Below are 15,804 nucleotides of genomic sequence, written 5' to 3'. Positions count from 1 at the left end.
CAGTGACAGCGGCATCGGCATAGCATTGACATCACAGTCGGTCAGCCGATGCTGTACTTGTTTAAAATTGCGATCTTTTACTGTATTTTTTGAGTAATAATTCATTACTTAGGCTTCTATTAATTCAGCAATGATGCTTAGCTCTATTTTAGTTAAATTATGAACGATAAAATAATATTTGTATTTGAAAAAACATAGTGACTATACATCGGAGAATGTTATAAATATAATAGATGTTTTTGCGTTAATCATGGGGATGACCCATATAACTACAATCTTGATTTTATTGATATGTCGGGGTTTATTAATTTATGCCAGTGACACTGATACAGCATGTAACGTAAACGGAACATCCAGAGTTCATTACGAGTTTACTTCTGACGTTGTAAATAGCGAGCACATCATAACATTCAAGGGTTACTTTCCGCAATCAACAAGAGAAAATTATGTCAGTGCAGCACTGAGGAATGCAGGGGTGAGTAACCTGAGATGATTAAATTTAACACAAGTCTGCTGCATTTGCGATATCTCTTTATTTAATACTATTTCTATTACAAACATAAAAGCTGCATTTTTGGATTTCTATAGTCTTTCTGTATCTATGATTGTGTTAGTCAATTCAAACTCATATTAAAAATATCTTTATTCAGTAGGTAACATAGTTAGTTACACTTTGTATCATCAATTTTTACATAATGAATATCTCATCTGTCTTAAAACTACTGCAGCTTCTCACAGCCTGTATTGCTAGGGAAAAGAATGGATGGATCTTTTTTTTTTAAACTTAGTATTGTTATACATTTTAGTAATTTGGCTGCCTAATGTCAGTTCCCAGATAGTTAATCCCAAGCATTTGTATCATTTGTAACTTTATAATAACCTTTTTTACAAACTTTCTATTTAATTGCTGTTCAAGGATTGGCACATTGTTAATACTCGGAATGAATATAAACTTGCTTTACGCATCAGTCGACGATTGATCAATCAAGTAGACTATCTTCATAAATTATACATTTTTACAATAAAATTAAGTTTTCATAGATACATATATTGTGATACCAAAATGAAAATACTAATTTCATTAAATTTATTTCTAAGTAATGTTTCCCAATTTGTAAATTGCCTGAATAGCTTGCTCTTGTACAAAAAATATGCTGTTGACATCTGCACCAAGTTACCATACAAGATTAAGTAAACTGTGGAAGTAGGGTTAGTGCTAGACTCTTTTGGTTAGTAAACATATAAAGGAAGTATATATTTCAGATTATATCTTTTTTATGTTTCTCCTGTTGGAATGCCAATTTTGCATGAAAATATCTATTATATCTATTACAGTTAAACAAAACTTTGCTAGTGAATATTTTATTCCAAACTATACAGATGTAAAATGTAATAACCATAATGAAACAAAAGGATAGTTAAAAAGAAAAAAGAAATCATATATTTTAAGTCAAATGCATAGTACCTATATTGCCAGTTTGTATTTCCTGTAGTGCAGTTCTAAGTCATGAGTGAAATTGTTTTTACCTTTATGTACTGATAACAGATATACAATAGGCTGTTTTGGATTGTTTCCAGATAAAGAATTGGACTCTGGTTCAACGTAACAACCCAGCTAAAGAGTACCCGAGTGACTTCGATGTGATTATCCTTGAGGAGAGCAGGAGTCGTGCGCTGGATGCTCTGCGCGACCACCCTGCCGTGCGCCGCGTCACAGCGCAGCGGCAGGTCCAGCGTACTATTAAATATGTCCCGGAGGTTTGTAACCCAAGTCAAAGTTTCAAATACAGCAGCCTAGATAACTGTCTAAAAAGTAAATTATTAACTACTAATCTATAAATAGTCTTCAATTTCAATCATAATTTCACACATATTCATGAATATGTGTATTTATAATAAATTGTATATAAATGTATTGTTTTGATGTTTCTTAAAAAGTAGTTATCTTCTTTGACTAGGTTGTTCTCTTGGCTGTTGACTCAATGGTTTTACCACAAGCACGAATTATGATTTTAATTGTAGTAATAATAAAAAAATCTTGATTATTTTTGCAGGATGATTGTGGTCCATCTGGGTGTTTGTACTCTGGTTGGCGCAACCATCGCGCCCGCGCGCTTCATTCGCTCAGAAAAATGCGGGAGGTAGTACAGATTTGTTTAGCTCATACTTAACTTAGGTGAGTTCTTTATTTGCTTATGTTTTATTATTTTCATAGAATGGTGGCTACACTTCGCGGAAACTTTTGAGGACAGTTCCACGTCAAATAACTTCAGTACTTAAGGCAGATTTGCTGTGGTCTCTAGGAGTTACAGGTAAATCAACTTGTGTTTCAATTACAATTTGCTGCAGTGATGTTTTAATTTTCGCTAATTGGGTAGTGTTCTAGAGCAAAGATAAATTATGAAATTCTGATTACTAAATAACGACAGATCTATAGGGAACAAAAAACGTTTTCTTTTTTCTAATTAACTTATTTGTGAATTTTAATAAAGAAAAATGTAATAGTAAAATTCCATAGTAATTTCGTGTTTTGACGTTTAATAAAAAGTAACTGATTTGACTAGATGGAAACTAATCTATTTAACAGTTATATGTAGGTATTGAAAATCAATTGAATTGAATTAATTATGCCCAGACTTCAAATTGGTCTGACTATTGAGCTCATCAGCTCCAATCTACGACAAATGAATAGATATTTTTTTCTTGTGGAATCTATATGGTATTGTGATGTATGCTTTTGGCCTACTTGGTTATTTATGGTGAGCGATTTTAAATAATATTTAAATAATGTTTTGGGGGCGACGAAATTACATCACGCTTTCTGTTTTTTTTAATCGCTCGCAGTCCAGCAAAGAAGGCACAAATATGTATCTAAATGTAATAGGGTAGTTTCTAACTAGTCAAATCAGTTACTTTTTAACATATTGTTTTTTTATGAAAAAGCAACTTGTGACTTCATAGAAAAACGTGACAAAATGTCTTACTTATTACTACATTTTTCTTTATTAAAATTCATAAATAAGTTAAATTGATGAATGATGCCGATGCCGGGCAGCAGCGGTATCAGTACTGGTTGGAGGCCGAGGAAATTGATTCTGGTAGGGCTCTAGCTAGAACATCACCGATTGAGAAGTTGGTCGGTGTACTGCGGAACGGAAGGCGATTGGGGCAACCACCGTTCTACACGCCCTATCTATGGAGTAATGAAGGCGATTACTCCACCGACAAGAGCGCAACTCTTAAATAAAGAGAGAGAGAAGTTAAATAGAAAAAAAAGAAGTTTCTTGCTGTCTTTATTTAATAATCAGAATTTCATAATTTATCTTTGACCTAGGAAACTACCCAATTATTATTTGATGGACTAATGTGGCTAATTTCATTAAAGTGAAATTAGTTACATTGAAAAAAATAAAGCTTTTTAATTTGTCAACTTTTGATAGGCGAAGGGATAAGAGTTGCGGTGTTTGACACGGGCTTGGCGCGGCAGCATCCACATTTCGGGCGCGTGCGCGAGCGCACCGACTGGACGGGCGAGAATACGCTCGACGACGCACTGGGTCACGGCACTTTCGTCGCCGGCGTCATCGCCTCGCGCGCTGATTGCCTCGGGTTCGCACCCGACGCTGATTTACACATCTTTAGGGTTTTCACTGACAATCAGGTAATCTTGTCTCTTTTGAGTCTGCTTTACTGTAAATAAATTAATTAATAACAGATTCGGTGAAGTACGAGTTGAGTTACTATAGTAATATAGAGCTAGTTAAACTTTTCGTTTTCCCTAGTTAAAACTTGTTGCTAAAGGTTTAACTTTGTCCATTTAAAAATAGTCTCTTTTGAAACATAATAGTGATGTACCACGTGAAAGACGTAAAGGTGGATGTTTTAACTACCGACCGTTTGTAATACAAAGCGCTTTTTTCTTTCTTACAATCTTTAAGCTATTTTTCTTTTGTCTAGGTGTCGTACACTTCGTGGTTCCTGGACGCGTTCAATTATGCAATCATGCGTAAGATCGATGTGCTGAATCTTAGCATCGGCGGACCAGACTTTATGGACCACCCGTTTGTAGACAAAGTGTGGGAACTCAGTGCTAACAAGGTACTTTTGCAACTATTCATATGCCCTATTTGACATTGACTATTTTTATAATTAAGTTGTGTTTTATTAGTTTGCGTTTGGAAACAGCGCCGGTGCATATTTGACACCAAAAATAATTATAATTGTCTGTTTCTTTCACTAATCGGCGAAGATACAAATAGGACCAGGAAGATATTATCATTTTTAACTGTTGCGAATTGTTCATAAAGGTGTCACAGCTTATACGATCCTGACGACCCGGTCACTCTAGACGCCCAATCAGCTCGCGACAACACAGTTCAGGACCGACCCCGCCGGCGTGGTCGAAATTTTGTCTCATTCAGCGGTTACTCCTATCGACCCACTAGATGCGAATAATTCTTTCAAATATAGTCTTCTCAGACGACGCTCCGAGTCGATGTTGGCGCCCAACTGGGTATCCTCAGACCTATTGTCTTAAATTTTGTACTGGGTGAGAGACGCCAGTGCTCGCCATGGGTCCGGCGATGTAGTTAATCTACAATAAGTCACGTTAAAAAATAAATACAAATGTCATGGGTCTCTTGAGGTATATATTTCGTTGCGTAAGTAAATGCTGTATCTGTTTGATCTAGCCTACGCTAGTGTAATATATAATATTTTATTGTTTAGGTGATTATGGTGTCAGCAATAGGCAACGATGGGCCGCTATATGGCACCCTCAACAACCCAGCGGACCAGATGGATGTGATCGGTGTCGGGGGTATAGGGTTCGACGATCGCATTGCCAAGTTTTCATCTCGTGGCATGACTACGTGGGAACTACCGCATGTAAGAACATTCCAATTCACTTATCCCTTATACATATATATACAGGGTGTTAGTAACATCGTAACGAATACTCAGGGGGATGATTCAGACCATGATTCTGAGTTAATATCAAGTGGAATTTTTCGTCGTCCTGTATATACATCTGATAACCCACACGATAGAAGAAGACAATATTGACAATGCGTTCAGTGGCGGTCCTAGGGCGGTGTGAGGTGTGCCACCGCACCTGCGCCGAAATGGGGACGACGACAACGACGACCAAAATCAACCAAGACCGGTTCACCCTGGCCGCAAGCTAACTTCATCGGGTTAGATTGCTCATACAGGGTGGGCGCTTTTTAATTTTTTAATTAATGGGTGAGGGATGCCACTTTGAGGCCTAGCACCACCTATATAATTTGCTAGGGCCGCCACTGAATGCGTCAAGTATCACAGACTTGGTATTGCGACTGTCATCACTTGTTTTATTTCAGGGGTACGGCCGCATGAAACCAGACATTGTGACGTACGGCAGCGGAGTTCGTGGCTCCAGTGTTACTGGTGGCTGCAGGTCGCTTAGCGGTAAGTACTCGCTTTCTGACCCACTTGAACCAAAGCAGAATCTGACTGAATCCAATGGCAGCGGAAAAGGGAGTGGGCGACTAAGAAAATGGATATACTGTGTGAAAGATACTGTATAGACTATTTGCACGAAGTAGTATATTTTTCGATTTTTTCGTATTCGTCAATCCAAGCGAAAGTAACGTCATAATGCCATAAGCCATTACTAATATAAACAGCCTATATACGTCCCACTGCTAGGCACAGGCCTCCCCTCAATCAACAGGAGGGAGTAGGCAGACTCATTGAGCATACTCCACCACGCAGCTCCACTGCGGGTTGGTGGAGATAACGGGAAAAAAATAATTTAATTAGAAAACTAAATCAGTTTGATTAGAATGACAGTTGGAAGATAATACATTTTCTTCACATATCTATTTCGCACTAGGCTATATGCAGAGCGTTAGGCTCATGATCTGTGATTCCGATGGGGACATTGTCGAAATCACTTTGCGAGACTGTCCTTTGTTTGGTAAAGACACTGATTGTCCGAAAAAGTAAGATGATTCCGTGCTTCGGCGAGTACATTAAGCCATTGGAAAAAAACCACCTCCGCCAAAGCAACGGAGCAGCGTGGTGAAGTGTGCTCTATGAGTCTGCTTACCTCCTCCTGTTGATAGAGGGGAGGCCTGTGCCTAGCAGTGGGACGCATACAGGCTGTTTATGTCATGTGCATCATTCTTGTTATTATTAAAATTGTTATATTATTACTCTATGGTAAATTTGCGCTTTTTTTGTCTGTGGCACTCTCTACCCGGTGAATGTCACAATAACTGTTGTACTTACCGTATTTTATTCAATATAAAGTAATCTCAAGTAATATCATAGTTTTATTCCACTAGTGCAACAGTTATAGTATTAAAATACTTGCAACAGGCACTTCAGTGGCGTCGCCAGTGGTGGCGGGGGCGATAGCGTTGCTTGCCAGTGGCGTGCCAAGACAGAACCTGACTCCGGCGGCCGTGAAGCAAGCGCTGTGCATCACTGCGCGCCGCCTGCCCGGCCCCAACATGTTCGAACAGGGACACGGGAAACTGGACCTCATCACAGCTTACCAGGTCACATACAGCATTGATATTATTCGTCCTGCGTTGTCTATGCGCCACTTGCACCATAGTCGCGTTTTCGTACGAATTCGACGCGTGCGTACACGTGCGAACTCAACCTTCCTAACGCTATGGCAGCGCGCACACTGCGTGCGATTTGGTCATCATAGACCAATAGTCATTTTTATGATATGCAAATTCGTACGTAAAAGCGTCCAAAAGCCTAATATTTTAATTTCCCCTTAGTTCCTCCGAGAGTACGAGCCGCAAGCGAGCCTGAGCCCCGCGTACATTGACCTGACGGAGTGCCAGTACATGTGGCCGTACTGCACCCAGCCACTCTACTTCAGCGCTCAGCCGACCATCGCCAACGTCACTGTCATCAATGGACTTGGAGTCGCGGGACAAGTGGTAAGTTGACTTTAGTGTAGTTATAGAATAAGGAATACGTATAGAACGGCAAATCTCCGCTCCCCACCAGCGGGTGAGCTAGGTTCACCTTCTCTCGGTCTTACTTTAGTCTTCAATCGTATGGTGTCAGACGGCGCACACACAGATTTTTCGCGCATTTACGATAAAGCTAATGTGTCCGTGTAAAACAAGGTTTTTTGTATGATGTGTCCGGGGTGTGGTGTAGTTTAGAGTGTAAAGAAATAGTTTTTAAAATATTTTTTGTCATGTAGGTTTTAAGATTGACCGCACTTCTCCAACTCTGGTGTCTGAATAATCTTTTCTGTTTATGTAATTAGAATTTACATAACTGTCGCATTAAACTTTTGCATGCCTGTAATCATTCTTTTATCCTTTTTAACCTTACCTTTTCTTACTTTGCGCGCCCCCTGGTGCACGCTGTGATATCCTGTGCACAATGATTGTGTAGAAGATTTTAGGATGCTATGCTAATCTTCGAATAGAAGCCATTCTCAAACAATAAAAATCCATCATTAATTCCTTTTCACTTAGTAATGAATATAATTAAAACATATAATAACGGGTTCTTACTGCGTTTAAATGGGGATATGAGACTCCCGATATTTAGTAATGAATATTAACAAAGAATTCAACGTTTGACCATGTTTATTTTTATTGTTGACATCTGACACTTTTGCATTTTCATACAAACTCCATTGAAAATTCTCGTTTTAAAGTTTCGGAAAAACTATCTCATTTGATTACTTGTAATCTACCCTGTGTCAATTATCGGGCTAGATAACAATTAATAAAAAATTACTTGTCCTGAGTTGTTTACTGTGTGGTACATAATGGTACGTGAGGTTGAAATACTCTAATCGTCTTGTGGTAACAGAAGGAGGTAAGCTGGCACCCGCACCTGCCGCACGGCACGCTACTGGCGGTGTCGGTGGAGCACAGCCACATCCTGTGGCCCTGGTCCGGCTGGCTAGCGCTCAGCTTCTCCGTCAAGGAAGAGGGCGCTGACTTCGAGGGTGTCGTTGAGGTACACAAACATAACATCATTCGGTTGTGTCCTAGGTCAAAGATAAATTATAAAATTCTGATTACTAAATAAAGACTAATCTAAAAGTGACGAAAAACATTTTATATTCCTATCCAACTTATTTTGCGGTCACCCATCCTATTACCGGCCTTTGCGAAAGTTGCTTAACTTCAACAATCGCAGACCGAGCGCGTTTACCGCTGCGCCACCGAGCTCCTCAGGATGGGTGACCGCAAAAAAAAAAGTTTTCATCTCGAGCTCCTCCGTGCTTCGGAAGGCACGTTAAGCCGTTGGTCCCGGCTGCATTAGCAGTCGTTAATAACCATCAATCCGCACTGGGCCCGCGTGATGGTTTAAGGCCCGATCTTCATATCCATCCATAGGGAAGGCCCGTGCCCCAGCAGTGGGGACGTTAATGGGCTGATAATGATGATGATCCAACTTATTCATGAATTTTAATCAAGAAAAACGTAATAATAAGTCCGATGTTTTGTCACGTTTTCCTATGACGTCACAGTGTGGTTATTATGTAATAACTGTGATGTCACAATGATGTATTAACATTAACTTACCAACGGTTTTTCATAAAAAATCCTTAGTAATTTCGTGTTTTGATGTTTAGTGAAAAGTAACGACGTGTGGAGGAGGCCTTATGAGGAGGATATAATTTATTGCCCATTCCGGTTTCAGGGTCATCTCAACGTAACTATAGAAAGCGATGAGATGGGAGAGAAAACAATGAAAAATGCGACCCTTATGCTACCCATACGGTGAGTCATTGGTTTTTTATTCTGCAAGACCTTTGTACTCGTTAATTAACTAATTCTTATCTCAAGTCATTATGTTTGTTTTTTTTGTATTATTAACTCGTGATTGATAATTATGCAATATTTTGTGTGAACTTATTTTGGCTCATAGTTTAGGTATGTATGATATTAATGAATGAATAATTCAATAAAAATTATAACGTCCATGAAGACTGAAAACCACTGGCATTCCATGTATTTTGGTTTTTCTGGATGTCTCTGCGTCGATGATCTTTTCCTTAAAAACAAAATATTTCTTTACAATGTTTCAACTGAACATCGACAATAATCGGCAGAGAGACAGGAAGCCCCAGCTTATTTTTAGTACAAAATCTCTTCTAACAGACCGAGAAACGACAAATCAATCAACCAAATCAAAACGACATTATGATTTGATAAAATATTAAGTATAATTGGCCAGGGCCCGAGTAATCCCAGTTCCGGTGCGGTCGCGGCGTCTTCTCTGGGACCAGTTTCACAGCCTGCGCTACCCCGGCGGGTACTTCCCGCGGGACGACCTGCGCGCCAAACACGACCCGCTCGACTGGCACGCCGACCACGTCCACACTAATTTCCGCGATATGTATCGCCGCCTTCGCGAACACGGATTCTACTTAGAGGTCATGGGTACGTCTTGTTTTCAATGTCACTTTTTTTTTGTTGTGACTTTTTGTAGATTTGCCGCTGATGTCATTAACTACTTGGCCGGACAAATGGGGAGCGCTGAAGGCTCTCACCCGGTACAACGTTTAAGACAACAGGCCTGAGGGTGCCCAGTTGGGCGCGAACCTCGGCTCAGGGCGTCGGCTGAGAGCAAAAATATTTGAAAGAATTAATCGACCCTAGTGGGTCGATAGCGATAAGCGCTAATTGAGGGAAATCGTCGACCACACCGGCGGGGTCGGTATTGGGGTCCTGAAGTGAATGTCACATTGGACACAATTGTTCATTATATTGTAAATGTTGCCAAACTGCAAAATGAGATTGTTTGTAGGTTTTCTACTGATTATGATTCTGATTTATTAAGGAATACAATATTATTACCAAACATAATTGATAGGAGAAATTTTAACCTATGCTCCAATCTTGTTTATGTAAGTTTTAATGAGAAGTTATTTTTTCTGACCTAAGCCATGTATTAAAATGTTTGTGTATTAAAATAAATCTACTATTTCAGCATCTTTTATTTCGTGCAAGTAAACTGAAATACTTCAAAAATGCGTAGAATTTGCGCACTTTTTTTCTAAGTCTCTCTGGGGACAAATACTCCGTCGCCGGACCCCTTATATACATTCATGTTCTGTTAATTACTTGATGTATAATTTTTTTCTTGATGTACACGTGAAAGTAGAGATTATGTAGATTTTATTCATTTAATAAAAAATTGTGTACTGGATAGTGGTCCGGCCAGGGAGCATCACACAATATATAATGACACGTTCCGCAGGTACCCCTCTAACATGCATCGACACGTCTCTGTACGGCGCTCTGCTACTGGTAGACCCTGAGGACGAGTACTTTCCTGAAGAGATGGCGGCTCTCAAGAGGGCCGTCGACGACGGACTTTCGCTGGTCGTGTTCGCGGACTGGTACAACGCCTCACTGCTGCGACACGTCAAGTTCTACGACGAGAACACTCGCCAATGGTAAGCAGGGTTGCAGTATCCTGATGCTTACTAACTAATCTCATGAGATTATACATACATACATACATACATAAACTCACGCCCGTAATCCCAAATGGGGTGGGCAGAGCCACAAGTATGAGATTATAAGTGCAAACTATTAAGACGTCACGCATCAAGGGGGTTGTATACCAGCAATTATCCATACTAATATTATCGATGCGAAAGTGTATGTTTCTTGCACGGCAAAACGGAGCTACGAGTTGACGTGATTTTTTAAGTGGAGATAGCTGAAGGGATGGAGAGTGACATAGGCTGCTTTTTTGTCTCTTGCTAATACGCCCCACTTCCCTAAGGGGGGCTTGTTGGGTGGAAGTTTGTATGGAGCACTCCGGAATTTTCAAGGTTGAAAGCTAAAAATTGGTATACGTACTATTTGTCACTCACCAAACAATGGTGCATCATTGTTTTTAGGAAATCTGCCCCCAACCCCTTCAAAGAGGGGTGAAAATGTATACGGAACTTTTCGCAGTTTTCAAGGTAGGAAGCTAAAAAAATGTACATTAGGAAAGGGGAACCGTGTTATATCCATATATCAACGAAGCTAATACCATGAGTGATTGCAACTTGGGACATCAGTTATGTCTGAGCTCGTCTACAAGCTAATAGGACTTACTGTTCAGTGGAATAACAATATTTTTTTTGTAGGTGGATTCCTGAAACAGGAGGTGCTAATGTACCGGCTTTGAACGATTTACTTAGCATGTATCAGGTATGTTATTTTTCCACATTACTACCGGTAATACACAGTACTCCATCTTATACGCAGGTTTATCTGGGTCACAATGTTCAGGCGATGTCTGAAGTTCAAATGTCATACATTATGAATGAACGGACAGTCTAGAATGATACGAAATGGTTTATTTTGTTTATACAAAAATATGGTATCCACCTTTCTAGCATGAAAAGAGTGCTTTTGGTGTGTAAAAACCCGCAGCAAAATCGGTTATTGTAGCCGCGCGTGAGAAAATGAAGTGTTTAATTTTCTCTGCTTTTATTGGACGATGGCTCCATCAGAAACTCATTTCGCCTTAGTGATTTTCCCGCACCAAAATAGCTTTTTGCACCCTAGCACCATTTTTCGTGCTCGAGAGGTGAAAATAACTATTGTTCCGTCAGGTGGCGTTAGGCGACCGCGTGTTCGAGGGTTCGTTCAAGCTGGGCGGGCACCCCATGTACTACGCCAGCGGGACGCACATACACAGTTTCCCTGAACACGGCGTGCTTGTTACTGCGCAGCTCAGCGATCAAGGACAACAGGTCTTACTAACAACCATACATACTACTTAAAAAGTAACCTATTACGAAGTAGCTTGTCTCTATATTTCGATATCTTTCATGGTGACGGTTTAGTACTAAGTCGTTTGGAAAAGGTATAATACGAGTATAAAGTGCCCCATACTTGTCTGTTGGAAAGAGCTTATCATCAGTGCAGTTAAATTTATAGATTTGACGCATACCTTTTCTAGGTTTCCTTGTTATGCCAAGTATACCGATCAAAGAGATTTAAACAAGAACAAAATCGACTATACACCCATCGAAAATACAGATTCTACCCAATAGGCGAGATGGCTGGATCAAGATAAATTATAAAATGCAAATCTAGAAATAAAGCCATATTAAAATAATCAAAATCAATCTCTTTTAAATTTGTAATTAAATTAAGAATTATATAACAAAGAGTACGAAGTTTGACGTAACTGTGTAGTTCTATACAAATTTTTGACGTTTTGTAAAATGTATCTCACTTGACTATGTTGTCCTCTTGCCTATTTCACATGATAGGATGACAGACCGCGTTATAATAAATATTGTGTCCAGATAATGTCAGGCGAGAAGCCGAGTGCTGGCGGCGGCGCGTCGGGCGGGGGGCCTCTCGTCGACGTGCCGATCTTGGGGCTGCTGCAGACTGACGGCGAGACTAGAGACTATGCCAACGACACCATCGACAAACTGCCTAAGGTACAATCACATCTTATAAAACGTATAACTCTAGAACCATCTCGTATTAACATATTATAAAGTTGATACGAAGTTTCTCTAAATGTCGATAATGTTAATGCGTTAGTGTTGTAGACGTTCGAAACAAGTTAAACAATAAGTTTCTGACGTGAAAGACACGATGTCGTCATTTAGTTAAACCTCACTGAAGCGAGCGTTAAACGCGCAACTGTGTAAACTGCGCTTATGTATCGAGCGGTTCTCTCAAATGGACGTACGACTTAAAGTCTAAAGTATTAGACAGAATGTTTGTAATTATTTTCGGTGGCGTATTTCTTGGTTTTCTAAACTACAAATACAATTCCATCGACAAAGATGTATCCTAATGCTCAAATATCTGTTGCTGTCGCTTTACCGGTACTGAAATTTTGTGCACAAGCTCTTTGAAAAATACACCCAGATGATGTGTATTTTGTGGTGTACCAGGCGGGGCGTCTGGTGGTGTACGGTGACTCGTCGTGCCTGGAAGGCGGCACGGCCCGTCCCTGCCACTGGTTGTTGTTAGCAGCTTTACAGTACGCCCTCGGAGGACACCTGCCCTCCGTGCTCAAAGAGGCCGCCACGCCACCGCAGCGCCGCGTCAAGGATGTCCACATCATACCCTCAGGTTAGCTGATCATCAGACAGACACTGCATCGCACAGTGTTTCCTTAAAGGAACACAGGGTTGCCCAAGACCAGTGTCATCCTCTCGGCTTCCATAGTATACATAATACATAGACACTGACACGTATAAACCCTTCGAAATTTACTTTTCCTTGTAAATATGATATAAGATTGATTGTGACTGTTCTAAACGTCCTTTCTTTTCTTACGCCGGTTGAACGTTGGACGTGTTTTTGTATGAATTTAGTTATTGCGTCTGTTCTATGGGTGTGCGACCAACAACTCGACTAGTGTGCGAATTCCCATAGCACTTGGAAGGGTGGGATTGTTCCTGCGCGTACGGATGAGTCGAAGTAGTATGACAACGCTTTCAAGTGTCACCGGTATTTCTCTAGCCAAATAAACTCTGCACCTTTAAACTTGTAATCTTCTCAGGATACGTTCCTCAAAAAAAAAAAATAGATGGCGTTGTACAGATTTGTCTTCGTTTAACCATCTAATTTCATGGATAACAGACATACATATGCATCTTTTTGCATCTGTTAGAATTATGTTGTTACCTACCTATATTGCTTCTCTTTATTTTGATCAGAATAGTAATTAATGGGTGGAAGATGTGTTGTGCTTGGGTTTACACCCAAGCTTTTATGATCCTTGATATTAGTATCAAGGGTCATAAAACGGAGATAAAAGATGCATATATCTGTTATCCATGAAATTAAGTTAGACAAATCTTTACAGCGCCATTAAATTTTTTTTTTGGGTAATGTAGCCTGGAAGTTATCGCAGGTGGTATCCCACTACGAGCGTTATTTTCATGTAATCTTTGTTTGTCTATATTTGTCGCAGCGTGAGTATTGTTGCAATGTAATGTATAACATAACCTCCACCAACCCGCAGTGGAGCAGCGTGGTGGAGTATGCTCCATACCCCCTCCGGTTGATTGAGGGGAGGCCTGTGCCCAGCAGTGGGACGTATATAGGCAGTTTATGTGTGTATGTAATGTTTATATAGGAGTGGTTTGTTTAGAGCTGCCGCAGCGCGCGGAGGGGGGCCGCCTGCACGTGTACTCGCGCGTGCTGTCCCCCGACGGGTCGGGCCCGCGGCCCGTGCCGGCGTGCACGAGCGCGCCCCCCGTCACGCCGCGCCCCGTGCACGCGCCGCCCTCAGCACGCACGCTCGCCCCGCGACACCCACCCACTGACCCTAAGAGCATAGGTAAATAATAAGCTCACGAGCACATAGAGTACAGTCGTGGGCCGCTCGTCATGAACTCGACACGCGGTTCTCACCCACTGACCCTAAAAATACAACATAATATAACATCACGCCTGTATCCCCAAAAGGGTAGCCAGCAGCGTATATTATACTTATACACCCACTACTCGCCAGCCATGTTGCAGTCCCATTTAATCTAGTTTCAGTGAAAATTATCTTATGTGTGGAAATATAGCGAAAAACGTTGCAAGTTGCATAATAACAGAGTAACACGCGCAGGAGCACCGGACGTGGAGGGCACGGAACCTGCAGCGCGGGCTTGGCGCGGCGCAGGCGCGGCAGCGGCACGGGCGCCCCCCGCCCCTGAGAGCGCCGCGCCGCCCGGGCTCCTCGGCCGCGCCGTCACCCTGCTCGCCCTCCTCGCCATCATCTACGCCCTAACCGCCCTCTGGAAGCGCTGCGGCCGCAAGCTGCGACGCCGCCGCATCATCGCTCTTGCCACCTAGCATAAGGCCAAGTCCGACAGACACGGTAAGAATCACCGTCACACCTGATGCGCGATCTGTTGGGACCAAAGAAAGCGCGTTTAAGTATGTGCTCGGGACTCTGTGAGCTGATCTGATCTCCATGAAGGTGTGTGAGTAGGTGCGCGTTTTGGTTACCATACGTGTCTACGACGTCGCCACCGTCTCGTGTAATGATATTACACACGTGATACAAGCGTCGACTTAAATATCAATATAAGTGTATATGTCTAGCAACCAGATTATATGACTATTGTAAAGGGCTTTGTAGTGCCAAGAAACGGGTAGCTGTAATGAAAAATATATGTTTTATATTGTAACAGGCGCGTTGTTCGGCCTTTTATAGAGTAAAATGTATACGAAACTTGAAACGAAACATCTTTTGAAAATTTAACACCCTACTAGAATTTATATCAATTTACAAAAAAGATGTTTAGTTGCATGTTGACTCAAAAGACTGGTCAGAATAAATAAGCATAATTAAATAATATGTAATTATTTAAGTAGGTACCTAATTGTTGTACGAACTATTTATTTTCGTTTTACTTATTATTATTTTTTGTTATAGCAATGTGGTATATATCCAATTTACCTCTCCATTGAGAGGATGTGATGATTCGTAGTAAGTGATGTAATGATATTTTTTATGAAATTTAAAATTTGATAATAAGTATAAAGTATTTATGGCCTATATTTATAAGTCACTCATAAATATAAATAGACATTCAATTATGAAAAAAATATACTTAAATCAATGTAGAGAATTGACTTTCATTACATATTATATATTTAAGTTTAATTAAATGTAATTTTCCGTTACTGAATATTTTGATTTACCGTAATCCCTATAGATATTCTGTATAACATTAAAAGCAGAGTCAATCAGTATTGGGCAGTAATGTTTGATTTGAATAAATATGCATGAGAGAAGATAGGTGTGACTCTAGGGTATTCATACACCCTATATGAAGATGAG

At 40.6% G+C, this 15,804-nt stretch overlaps 1 protein-coding gene across 1 annotated transcript; it reads left to right on the top strand.

The window, feature by feature from the left end:
* The first annotated feature begins 27 nt into the window (after positions 1–27).
* Positions 28–15,647, top strand: LOC126379849 (membrane-bound transcription factor site-1 protease). Its single transcript, XM_050028800.1, has 20 exons — positions 28–475; positions 1,579–1,758; positions 2,055–2,141; positions 2,216–2,312; positions 3,441–3,661; positions 3,958–4,098; positions 4,729–4,887; positions 5,361–5,448; positions 6,364–6,545; positions 6,780–6,944; positions 7,840–7,989; positions 8,680–8,759; positions 9,217–9,422; positions 10,243–10,441; positions 11,129–11,192; positions 11,600–11,740; positions 12,302–12,442; positions 12,908–13,088; positions 14,116–14,304; positions 14,584–15,647. Exons 1-20 carry the CDS (start codon positions 251–253, stop codon positions 14,808–14,810), a joined length of 3,123 nt encoding a protein of 1,040 aa, XP_049884757.1. The 5' UTR covers positions 28–250; the 3' UTR covers positions 14,811–15,647.
* The last annotated feature ends 157 nt before the right edge of the window (positions 15,648–15,804 follow it).

The sequence above is a fragment of the Pectinophora gossypiella genome, chromosome Z (genome assembly GCF_024362695.1).
Source record: "Pectinophora gossypiella chromosome Z, ilPecGoss1.1, whole genome shotgun sequence".
Lineage (NCBI taxonomy): Eukaryota > Metazoa > Arthropoda > Insecta > Lepidoptera > Gelechiidae > Pectinophora > Pectinophora gossypiella.
Note: the sequence above shows the minus strand (reverse complement) of the source record. Positions and strands in the feature narration are given on the sequence as shown.